Raw genomic sequence first — 13181 nt, forward strand, 5'->3', positions numbered from 1 at the left:
GACAACCTCCAAAGCAATACAGAGAAACCCTGCCTCAAAAAACAAAAAACAAACAAACAAACAAACAAACAAAAAACATTTATCATAGCCAGACATGGGGGCACATGCCTTTAATCTTAGCATTCAGGAGGCAGAGGCAGGAGATCTCTGTGGGTTCAAAGCCAGCCTGGTCTACAAAACAAGTTCCAAGACAGCTAGGCTATACAGAGAGATCCTGTCTCAAAAAACAACAACAACAACAACAACAACAAAAAAGAACAACCACTTAATAATCATCATGGGTTGGGGGGTTGGGGTAGGTGGGGGAGATCAAGAAAACAAGCCAGCTTTCTTGACAGTGAGTCTGGGCACAGGTAACACAGTTAATCATTAGTCTTAGTGAACAGCTGTTTCACCCGGAGAACACATGTCTGTCTGATGTTCACAGACAGTAAATAAAACCAAAATAAAAGTGAAAAAACATGCTGAAGGCCAACGATTCACCCACTGAAAATTACTTTAATGGCCACGACATCCACTTTGCAATATAAATCAATTACCAGAAATTCTCAAAAACTCTTTCATTAAAGGCGGACTATGTTGGTGAACTATGTGGAGAGAGTGCCCAAGGAGGTCAGAAAGTGTCAGATCTCCTGGGATTAGAGACAGTCATGTAGGAGCTGGGAATAGAACCTTACTCCACCTGAAGAGCAATCAGTGCCCCATGGAACTCTATATAGACCAGCTGACCTTGAACTCTCATAGATCAACCTGCCTTCCAAATACTGAGATTAAAGGCATGCACCACCACACCAACTCATCAAATATGTTTTACGGAGAGTATGGGGAATGCACTCCAAAAGCAAGTGCTTGCAGCCCAGAAGTCCACAGACCTCATTTTGCAGGGGCTGGAGTAACTAAGAAAAGGTGGAAGCAACAATATGTTTCAGCTTCTTTGGGGGTTGGGGGAGGAGTGGTTTGAGACAGGGTTTTTCTGTATTGCTTTGGAGCCTGTCCCGGAACTTGATCTGTAGACCAGGCTGACCTCAAACTCACAGAAATCCACCTGCCTCTGCCTCCCTAGTGCTGGGACTAAAGGTGTGCCCCACCAACGCCACCAACGCCCGGCTATTTTTAAGCTTCTTAAAGACTGACAAGACAAGCCAAATGTCCAACTCAAGAGGAATGGGTGAGCCACCTGTAGTACATATACAATGTAATAGTTTAGTTCCAGGACAGCCAGTTAGTAAGGGGGGGCCGGGTGTTGGGAAGGATAGGGTTCCCTGACACAGGCTATATTGTTGCTTTGTTTTGTGTTTTGTTTTTTGAGACAGGGTTTCTCTATGTAGATGTGGCTATACTGGAACTCACTCTGTAGACCAGGCTGATCTAGAACTCAGAGATCCACCTATCTCTGCCTCCCAAATGCTAGGATTAAAGGAATGCACCACTACAGCCCAGCTAGTGTAAATATTTTTAACACCACTAAACTGTAACATTTAAAGATGTTTCAGGACTACCAGAACTGTTTCACAGAGAATATCTGTCTTGAAAAACTAAAATAAATAAATAAATAAGCTATTTAATTAAAAGATGTTTAAATTGGAGGTCTGAAGAGATGGCTCAGCAACTAGGAGCATATGTTCTCCCAAAGGATCTGGATTCAATTCCCAGCACCCACATGGTGGTTCACAACAACTGTTAACTCCAGTTCTAGGGGGATCCAACACCCTCTTCTGACGTCAGAGGGCACACCATGTACACATGTGGCATACAGACATACAAGTGAGCAAAATAGTCATGCACATAAGACAATCAAAATTTTAATATTAAATTCATTACTGTAGCTTGGCGTTGGTGGCACATGCCTTTAATCCCAGCACTTGGGAGGCAGAGGCAGGTGGATCTCTGTGAGTTGGAGGCCAACCTGGTCTACAGATTGAGTTCCAGGACAGCCAAAGATACACACAGAGAAACCCTGTCTTCAAAACCCAAAAGAAGCAACAACAGCAAATTATAACTGTATAATGTCTTTACCATAATAAATAATAAAAACTGAGACAGAAAAGATTTTAAAAGCGACTGTGTTGAGGCTGGAGAGACAGAACAGCAGTTAAGAGCACCTGTCGTTCTTGCAGAGGATCTGGGTTCAGTTCCTAGCACCTACAAGGTGGCTCACAACCATCCGTAACTGCAGTTTCCAGGGACCTAACATCATCTTCTGACCTCTGTGGGCAACAGGCATGCATGTGAAGCAAAGACAAAAACACATGCTGGCAAAACACTCATATACATAAAAACAAAACCTACATCTAAAAACCACTATAGCTTTTACAGGAGTATGAGAAGTGATTACTACTAGTGGGAATCTAAGCATGTATGCTCTCCAGAGATTACTCTCAGAATGTGTTTCATGTGTGTATCTTTGAAATCCAGAAATCAAAGATAGAAAAGGAACATACATGAGAATATTATTTACAAGGCTGATGCAAACAGAAGAAAGCTGAAGGAATCTAAATGTTCATAAAAATTGATGTCCAGTGATATTGGCTGAACTGTGCCCCTCCTATAAAAAATATATTCTACCCATAATCCCTAGAACTTGACAAGAAACCTACAGAATATTAGAATATTGTCTCTTCAAGGAGTTCAAATTAAGATGATGTCATCAGGCTGAGTGTTGGTGGAGGAGAAGGAGACAGGATAACTCTAAGCAATGAATCTGTTATTTCCTTCCTTCTACCACGTAGGTCCTGGGAATCCGGCTCAGGTTGTCAGGCTTAGCAGCAAGTGCCTTTACCTGCTAAGCCACCAGTAGCTCCCATTGGCGCTACCTTTACACAAGGCTGTGAAATGTGGACCTAGAGACAAATTCATTCACAGGAAAATATGTGGAGACAGAGGAAGGACATTTACAAACCAGGGATCGCATGAAGCTAAGAGCAGCTGGGAGAGGAGCTAAGAATATGCTGAGTTTCACAGCTTCAGGAAGAAGTGCCCCAACAGCACCTTGATTTCCTACTTTCAGCCTCTAGGACTGGGAGGCTGTAAACTTCTACTGCTAATGGATCCATCATGGCACTTTCATTAAGGTATCACCCACAAATGGACACAGCCTATGGAAAGCAAAGCACAGACATACAAGTCAGCACACTTGTGTGCAATGGAGTCAGTTTGTTGTGGAGCATGTACAACACCTTTGTGAAAATGTGTTTCACCTATCTACTCCTCCCTAAACCAAATTTTTATTGTGGTGAAATAGGCAAACTATGTTCTTCTCACCATTTTTAAGTGCACAGTTCAGTGGCCATTACGTATATTCATATTCTACAACCATTACCATCACCCACCTTCATTTTATTGTACAAAACAAAGTTTATACTCAAACAAATAACTCTCAAAGTCTGCCCTGCTCCCCAACTGACAACAAACATCATTCTACTTCCTGGATCTATGTGAATTACCTAGTCTAAGTGGAATCATACAGTGTACTTATGATTGAGTTCATTTAGCATAGTGTTCTCAAGATTTGTGCATGTTGTAACACATGGCAGAATCTTCTTCCTTTCTAAGATTGGATATGTATTCTATTATATGTACATACTATGCTTATAAATACATAGACTAGTACTGCTTCCTCATTTTAGCTATAATGAGGACCAAAGTAGAGCTGCTAGATATGCTAGATTTAATTTCAAACTCGTGATCCTCCTGCCTCATGCTCCTGAATGTAGATTACAGATATGTGCCACCATGCCCATTTATTTTCTGATGGCTGTCCTGTAGGATAAGGTAGTGCCTCATAGCAGTTTTATTTGCATCTTCCTAGTGATTACTGACTTTGAACATCTTTTTATATGTTTATTCACCATTTTTGTAACTTTGTAAACCACAATTGCAGTGAGGGGAAGTGTAGTGACATTGGTTGTTGTTCCTGCCCACTGCTGTGTTGAGAAGCAGTAAACTGTGACCAGAATATAAACACACAATATTTACAGAAGGTTTTTTTTTTTTTTTTTTTTTTTTTTTTTTGGCTACCCTGGGTCTTACAATCTATTTGCAAGCAGCCGCAAAATCAAATATATACAGCTCCCTGCCTCAGGCTGGAAGTAGGTGACATGTAACCAGTTACCCTCTATGGTGCTAAGAACTGGAACTGACCACTGAATTCCCTAGAAGATACAAGCCTTTATTAAACCTCAGAGCTCAAACATAGTTTCCTTAAACTAGTTCTACAAGTACAATTGTAATAGTTGGGAACAGTAATGGCATTTTCACGTAGTTGAGGTTTTGTTAAATTTGTTTATTATTTTGGGGGGCACTAGTGTTTGACTCCATGTGTGTACAATGTGTGCCAGGTGCTTGTGACATTAAGAAGAGGAGTTCAGAGTCCCTAGGACTGGAGTTATAGATGAGTGGGAACTGTCATGTGGGTGCAGGGAATCAATCTGGGTATCTTGTAAAAGCAGCAAGTGCTCTTAACAATTGAGCCAACTCTCCAGACGATGCTGTTTGTTTTTTGTTTTCTTTTTAAGAGGGTTTCTCTATGTGGCTTTGGCTGGTTTGGAACTTGCAGACCAGGTTAGCCTTGAACTTACAGGTATCTTCCTAACTCTAGAGTGCTAGGATTAAAGTATCAAGCCACCATACTCAGCTGTCAGATAGTTTTTAAAAATGTAACTATTATGACTATGTTCTTTTATATTCCATCAATTCAAAAACCCATTGACTAAGACACACCATTTATGTACAACTAAGAAAAATAAGATGCTAACTACCTATTAAACTACAACATAAGAAAACTATCAAACAAAATAAGATGTCATTTTATTGGGGCTACAGAGATGGATCAGTAGTTAGGAGCACTTACTGTTCTTGCAGAGATTCAATTTCTAACACCCATATCAAGTGACTCACAACCATCTGTAACTCCAGTTCCAGAGTCTCCAACACCCTCCAGACTCTGTGGATACCTGCAGGCATTTATTATACCTAAATTCATTCTCTCTCTCTTTACACACACACACACACACACACACACACACACACGCACACACACGCACACACGCACACACGCACACACGCACACGCGCGCACACACACACACACACACACACACACACCCTCTACAAGCATTCAAGGCTAGAACTGTAAAAGCAGATTAAACAAAATTATATACAATGGCAACTAATCTATAATGGCCAGACATAGCGGTACACAACTATAATTCTAACACTTGAAAGGTTGAGTCAGGAATATTTCCAAGTTGGATGACAGCCTGGGCTATACAGAGACAACCCAGTGAGTCAGGGCTACACAGTAAAATATAGCCTCAAAAAGCAGACAAAACACTGCCTGATGTGGTGTACACTTTTAATTCAGGCACTCAGGAGGCAGAGACAGGCAGATCTCTATGAGCATGAGATCAGACTGCTCTATATAGTGAGTTCTAGGACAGCCAGGTCTACATAGTGAGACCCTATTTCAAAAACAAAGAAAAAGCAGACAAAACAAAACAGCAACAACAAAAAACCCTTGATCTGTAGGAACTAAGTTCTCACATATACGTAAAAAATAATTAGGTTATTCTTAAATAAACTCACATATTTAAACTACTAAGACATTAAAGATATAAAATAAAAACATTAGTGAGGAGTCTAGCCAAATTTAAAAGTTCATTACATAGAGTACTATTTCCTTACCTTCTGTGACAAATGAGAAGGAGATACCATATTTAAATTTTTAAAATCTGGGTCTGGGATACAGCTCATCGGGTAGAGTAGTAGTTAGCATGCAGGAGGATCTAAGTTCTACACCCATCCCTGCATAGTAGTGGAAACCTGTACTCTACACTCCAGAAGAGGCAGGAGGATCAGAAATTCAAACAATCTTCAGCTACATAGTGAGTTTAAGGCCAGCCTGGGCTACATGGAACTCTATCTCAAATATAAAAAAAGGGGGGGGGGGAGTTGGTGAGATGGCTCAGAGAGTAAGAGCACTGGCTGTTCTTGCAGAGGATCAGCGTTCAATTCCCAATACCAACATGTAGTTCACAACTATCTGTAACCCCAATCTCAGGTGATCTGACACCCTCAAATCAATATGCATGTAGGCAAAACACCAATGCACACATAAAATAAAAATAAATCATTAAAAACTAAAATAGAAGTAAAAAAAGGACTGTCCTGCAGAGAACAGAATTAGAATAACTCAGGTGGCTTCTGTTGTGGACAGTGGCCCTGCTCAGAGAGACATCTGAGCACTTGGTAAACGCCTGGGTGATCTTCGCAATCACTGATACTTAAAGCAGTTCCCAGGTGAGTGACAGCACTGTTGCTGGACACTCGGGAAATGGAGTCACAGTGACTTCTAATTCTATTCCTATCCTCTGGGTAGACTACAGAAAGACTACTGCTATATGCTCTCACTATGCTTGTGGCCTTTGTGACCAAAAGCAGAATGCCAGGCTTGTCCTCACAGCATGGGATCCAGCTACGATGTCATACTGTTGGCTTATCATTAGTGGACTGACATTCAGAGTTATATTCTATTTATGGCAAATCATACATGTGTTCTACTTACATTGTAATGTTTCTTTTAAACTAAGTATGCTTTTTTGTTTGTTTTCTTTTGTTTTTTCAAGACAGGGTGTCTCTGTAGCTTTGGAGTATGTCCTGGAACTCACTCTGTAGACCAGGGTGGCCTTAAACTCACTGAGATCCTCCTTTCTCTGCCTCCTAAGTGCTGGGATTAAAGGCGTACGATGCTACCATCCGGCAATAAGTATGTTTTTTAAAATAACTTTAAGTAGGTGGGTTAAGAATATAATTCTAGTGACTCTCTAGTAGAACCCCAAACTATTGGTTTAATGGCTAACTACCCAGAAACTGCAAGGTAGTGACAGCTTCTCACTGGTGTGTCAGAAACAAAAAAGCCTTGGCCAGATCCTCTCAGGACATACTCTGGAACATGGTAAACAACTCCTACTCAAATAAGTAATAGTCTTAAAAACAGGTAATTTACATTCACTGTCTTCCAGAAGATAACTCCAGAAAGCACTTGGAGATCATGAAAACATTCCAAGATCTAATTTTACCATTTCCCCCAATATAGGGCATATTAAATTCCATAAATAGTGCTGGGGCATTAAATTAAAACAACACATTTCCTTTTATTATGAGAAGGCACTAGTCATAGTGTCAATTCTTCTCCCAGGAGCACTAAAGAATTCAAGAACAGAAACAGCCCCTTTTATAAATGTCTGGAATCTGCTCTACTCTCACAGCAGCTTTCAGGCCTGTAGGAAACCTGAGCAAAGCTAACTTTTCAATATCACAGGGAACAGGCTGCCAGAGCTCAGGATGCCGTCCAACTTTGCTCTGCTGCAGTGATCAAGAGCCAGAGTCATCTCTACAATGACCTAATTTGCAGCGTTTATGCATCTTAATTAGGATTTCAGAGAGCAACCAGGAACTAGGGTTCCAAATTCACCTGTGCAGCAATACTCACCCCTAACACTCAGAGCTCTTTAGGTTGACATGGCCTCTCAGCAGGGCAGGTCTAAGTCTAACGTTCATCCCTAACCCAAGTGAAGCAACACAGCCAGCAAGGCTTAGAAGCAAAACTTAAACCACAATTACAGCAAGAGCACTTAATGAATGAGTCATGTGTGTGTTAATGTGGCAAAGCAAAGTTTGGGGGCAAAAACTATGGGTGTGTCTCTAGAGTTAATGAGAGAATGATAAGAGAAAAAAACTGTTAAGACTCGATTAATTTAGAGCAACCTAAATGGGTGCAGGTATTAACTACCTTTTCTGTTTCTCCTCTGATCTTTATGTCCCCTATTTTAAAAGGACATCAGACCTGTTTCCTCAAATTAGCTACTCAAACTCATTTTTAAAAACCTAAGAAGACAGCCAGGCAGTAGTGGCACATGCCTTTAATCCCAGCACTTGGGAGGCAGAGACAGAGGCAGGTGAATCTCTAAGTTCGAGTCCAGCTTGGTCTACAGAACTAGTCCCAGGATGGCCAGGGCTAAGCAGAGAAACTGTCTCAAAAACAAAAACAAAACACAAAGAATCTCTGCAAAAGCAACATATTCAGTAAACCCACCCTCTCCTTTGGAGCAGAATAAGAAAACAATGTAAGCCCACATTTTCTGGTATAGTTTCCCTTTGAGCTACACTGTTAAATGCTATCAGGGTTACATTAGGTTCTCAGCTTGTGTATACCTTGCTTACATCTTTCCACTAGTATAAGATTATTTTAAATCATGTTACCTGTTTCCTAGTAAAAAAGTCCAATGTTTCTCAATAAAAGCACAGATATCTTCTTTCCACCGGAAATAACCTTGACGTCCACTTCCTTCCAGAGACAAGTTGTACATTGCCAACATAACCACCTGAAACACAAATGGAAGATGAGATGGGGGGGGGGGGACACATATGGAAAAGCTACTCTGTTTTAGATTCTTTTTTTTTTTTTTTTTTTTTTTTTTTTGGTGGCTTTTTGAGACAGGGTTTCTCTGTATTGCTTTGGAGCCTGTCCTGGAACTTGCTCTGTAGACCAGGCTGGCTGTGAACTCACAGAGATCTGCCTGCCTCTGCCTCCCTAGTGCTGGGATTAAAGGCATGTGTCACCAACACCTGACTTATTTCTGGTATGTTTAACATAGTTCATGAATTATAAGTTATTTACTTGAAAATGGCTTTTCTGTTACCAATATTCATTGGAAACACTAAATCCATTTAATATAAAAGGATCCATTGTTCCTCCTCTTAAATGCCAGATCAGTTTTCTACTCACAACCCCCAGACCAAGATTGCCATAAAGAAGCCAAAGTACCTCCAGGGCATATCAAGGCTGTCTGAACTGGAGACACAGCAGACACTCTGGAGCTGCCTGCTGAAGGACCCAGAAAGAGGAGCAGAGACAAGGAATGTTTCGTATGTGTCAGAAGGAGGCCCAGGACAAGAATGTACAAATTTCTCTGGTCCCCAGGTGTTTCAAAGTTTCTCCCCTGTGCTGCATGCAAGTCAAGAATCACCAAGACGAAGAGAAGACATAGGGGTACATGGAGGGAAGAAAGGGGGTCTTCAATCCAGAGAGGGACCTTTCCTGGTAGGATTTGTAATGCAAAGAAAATGCTGTGTGTTACAAGCATCTTCCTTGCTTCTTCAATAAATCAAAGAGATTTAAAAAGCTGAAAACACAAACTAAAATGCTCTAGGTAGCCGGACCCCTACTGAAATCACTGAGGACTAGCTGGTTCTCTTTCAGGTTTCTGGTAAGACAAGCTTTTCCAGTTGCTGCCAGAAATGCTGGTTGGTAGCTTATGATAATGTGTGCCTAAATCATATGTATATCTAAAATACATAATTTATCACTTCTTCCTTCCAAGGTATTATCTAACCAATGTATCTTCTAGAATCTTCAATCACTGCTAACCTGACTAAGCACATAAATGGGGCCAATGATCTATATTCTGAGGACTATAAGAACTAAGTTTTCTTTAGAAAATAACATTCCTGAAAATGGCCTCTTATATTTGCTTTCCTCCATTTTACAGCTTTTATGAGATGCTACTTGCAGGCTCAATACAAGTCCACCAATGTATTTGCACTTCTCTTTGTAATAACACACCTGGCCTATATATAAAACATGCCATCTACAGGGTGGGAAAATGCAATTGTGACCCCCATGAGACTATACACTCAATTCAAACTTCCTTTATTTTCTACCTATGTATTTTTGGCAAGTCAAAACAACTTCCCAAGTTAAGGGGCAGGTCTTCTGGGGTGAACTAATAAAGCATTGTCGATGAGGACAACTGTTCAGATTGTTATGGTAACTACAGTCTACAAGAAACACCCCAACTGGCCAACATAGCACATCTAAAAATCTTCTCCCTTACTGTTTGTTTTCTTCAAGGCAAAGAGTGCTAGGGTAATTATCACATTTATCTGCTTGTGGAATGTCAGTGGCCCCTAAGGCCTAGGGGTGGAGGCTTCAGTTGACTCACCCACCACAGTCCTCTCCAGACCTCAAATAGTACCTGGTTCATCCTGGTTCATCGCAGGCACTCAGTATATGTCAAATAAAGAGAAATAAACTAAAAAGTATGACACCCAAGGAGTCTGGAGCACAGTTCGCAGGTACAGCCCTTAATGTAAGCAAGGCCATGGGTTTGACCCCAGCATCACAAACATCAACAAAACCAGGGATTGCTGTAAAGTTCTTTATTTTTAACTTAAGGACTTGTTACCTTGTTACCTTACTACATATATGCACATTAAAATAAAACCAAACAAAAATTAATATAACCTGAAGATCAGTAAAAAGTTACTGTCTAGAGTGTTGGTACTTGAGACAGCTAGAAGTACCCATCAATAAAGACTTGTCTCCAAGTGCAAATGAAGGAAGGCTAAACCAGTTGGTTACTTTGTCTTTATTATCAAGTCAAACTGTTCTGCCAAATCTATCTCCAGTGTAGCCACCTCTGGTTTTATTATGCCAGAAATGACTGCCAGAAAATGTGGGCCTGGCTTTCAGCTGAATCTAAGTTTGGTGTGGTGTGACAGAAACAAAATTGATTCAGAGTCTCAAGAATTCACTGAATCAGCATCGAGGACTTTTTTAAGCCAGCAAATGTTCTTTCCACACACTGTACCCCGTTTCATTGTGAAGTGTGAAGCACCCCACCCCCAGACCACTCCTAAGTTCCTCACTCTGGATAATCATTCCAATTTCTTGGGCACCCAACCTGCAGCACCTAGAGGAGAGCTTGGTACTCACTTGCTGCCATGTCAGCTTCAGCCGCTCGTACTGCTCCTTGCCATCTGCCGAGCAATCGGAACAAGTAAACCTGAAAAAGTTATCGCCCTTAAGGTAACTGAGCTGTTCCCTTAGCTGACCTACAAGAAAAAACAAAAGTCATATCATGGGTTTATCTCATGCAGTGGCAACCCAAAGGCTCAGTTAATTGACCAGATTTCCAAGTTTCCCATGGTGGGCTTTTTCGTTTTCTGTGACCAACCCAAGACAGTAGTAGCAGAGGAGAGGAAAAAAGGTGTTTCTCCTTCTAAAGTCAGGCACATGCCCCTCCTAGAACGCGTGGCTCCTTAGCTTTTAAGGAGAAAGGTCCTGGAAAAGCAGGTAGGATTGCTCTAACTGGATTTCCCAGCAGCCACATTCCTGACTCCTCTAGGCTGGTCTCTTCAAACATTCTTTCAGGGAATACCTGAGCTTGTACTACCAGCCAGGCATCAGGCTAGGAACTGGATACGCAATATCTAAGCAGACAAGGCCTGCTCTCCTAGGCTCATAAACCTGGAGGCAGCGGAGTACACAGGTAAGCACAACTGCACTGGTTCTGGATTTTCATGCAGAGTCAGAACCACCAGGTGGCTGGGCTTTATTTCCTTACTATGTCGATGTCTGCCCCAGATGAAACGCTTCAGTCTCTGAGCCAGGATCTGGGCTCTACATTAAAGCTCCTGGGTGATGTTGACGTTTTGTGTACCATGCAAACTTCCAGAGTAGACTGTAATATGCATCACAGGGCAGTATAAGGGCATAGAAAGAAAAAGGAATGCCCAGCCCCATTAGGGAGGGGAGAGGAGTCTACTGGGCCCAGGGGAGGGCTGCCTGTGGAAAAGGAGTGCAAGGAGGTACAAAGTCCTAGGAACCAAGCATTATTTAGAAAGAATGAAATATTCACCTACCGCCCTAAAATAGTTAGCTGGGCCCAATCATGAAAGTCACCTTAAAGTCTACCCTGGGAGGACAACAGGAAAGTCAGAAATTTGTAGTGGAACCCAGCTTTACTAGATAGCCGAGAAGCAAAAAGCAGCTAAATAGTCAATTCTAGGTTTGTTTTCTATGAACTGTTACTATTAACCTGTTTACAGTAGCTATTAATTTGAACAATTGAATCCGTTTTTAACAAAAGCTTCTACATACCAGAAAATGACCAACTTCACTAAGTGTATTATAGCTCCATTTCGCCAGCTATGAGCGCTTACACAAAGTGTTCCTTCAGTACACATGCCTTCTGTCTCTTGCCTAATGGAAAATGCTGTACGGGTAAGAATCATGATGGCTGACATAGCATGCTATGAAGCAGGCAGCTAAAAACCTCAAGGTCTGTGCATTGTAACTCCTTCCAGCAGATAAAAGGGGCCCACAGTGGAAAATAAGCCTGGTCCAAAGGCAGGAAGCAAACACCTCTGCGTTTACAAATTCTAACTTCCTATCAGAAGACAACAGCAATATTCCACAAATGTCAAATATAACACAGTAAGTTATATGAATCTGAACTTTCAATTTTATACTGGCAACAACAGAATGTGTCCCCCAACCCTCAGCATAACCTTAGAAAAATATGGCCAATTCCTTAAGTGATACGGGATTCCTAACTTTTCTTGGGCTACCATCCAGAATGTTAATTAATACGAATGTGGTTTTGTGAGGCTGGAGAGATGGCTTGACAGTTAATAGCACTTACTACCCTTGCAGAGGATATATGTTCAGTTCCCGGCAGCCACCCAGTGGCTCACAACCATGTATAATTACAGTTCCTCTCCTCTGACCTCTGCAAGCACTGTAGGAACATGGTGCTCATACACTCAGGCACACACACATACATATAAAATAAATGAATGTTTTAAAAAACTAAAAACAAAATAATGTGGTTTTTTGTATGAATTCACATCTGGTAAACTAGATTAATAATAATAAATATAATAGTTATCTTTTTTCAAGTCTATTTTATTAGTGTTTTTCACAGACTGGAAAACAAAACATCACATAGGGATTGACTGATCAAAGCAATTGAGAAGCTCCTTACTGGCTGGGATCCATTTCTGGCACTTGTCACAAAAGTAAGACAGCTGCTCCTCCATCCACGATACATCTCCTTCATCGCTGTTGAGGGAGTCCCCACTCTGGTCATGAGATAAGTCCACTGATGCCTGATCCTCTGATTCAACAATTAGGAGAGTCTCTCCCTCCACCTCACCTTCCTCCAGCCCTTCCGAGGTGGATGTTCTTGTGGCTTCATCATCATGCCGACTTAGCAGACCACTCAGGTGGATATTACTCTCCATCATTCCCTGCTCACAAGCACACCTAAACTGACAGGGACTGCTGCAGAATTCCCCAGACAACTTCACAAGAGCATCTGCCCACGAGCACTTTATGCA

At 41.4% G+C, this 13181-nt stretch overlaps 1 protein-coding gene across 2 annotated transcripts in view; it reads right to left on the reverse strand.

The window, feature by feature from the left end:
* Kat14 (lysine acetyltransferase 14) overlaps nt 1–13097 on the reverse strand; it is a 33033-nt gene extending 19936 nt beyond the window's left edge. For both annotated transcript variants that reach the window (XM_051183244.1, XM_051183245.1), the window contains exons 1-3: nt 12827–13097; nt 10774–10892; nt 8259–8380 (exon numbers count right to left, since the gene is read on the reverse strand). In XM_051183244.1, the coding sequence (XP_051039201.1) occupies nt 8259–8380; nt 10774–10892; nt 12827–13088 (503 nt within the window). In that variant the 5' untranslated portion in view covers nt 13089–13097. The remainder of the gene's footprint in view (nt 1–8258; nt 8381–10773; nt 10893–12826) is intronic.
* Nucleotides 13098–13181: the final 84 nt, after the last annotated feature.

This window comes from Phodopus roborovskii, unplaced genomic scaffold (assembly GCF_943737965.1).
Source record: "Phodopus roborovskii unplaced genomic scaffold, PHOROB, whole genome shotgun sequence".
NCBI classification, from domain to species: Eukaryota; Metazoa; Chordata; class Mammalia; order Rodentia; family Cricetidae; genus Phodopus; species Phodopus roborovskii.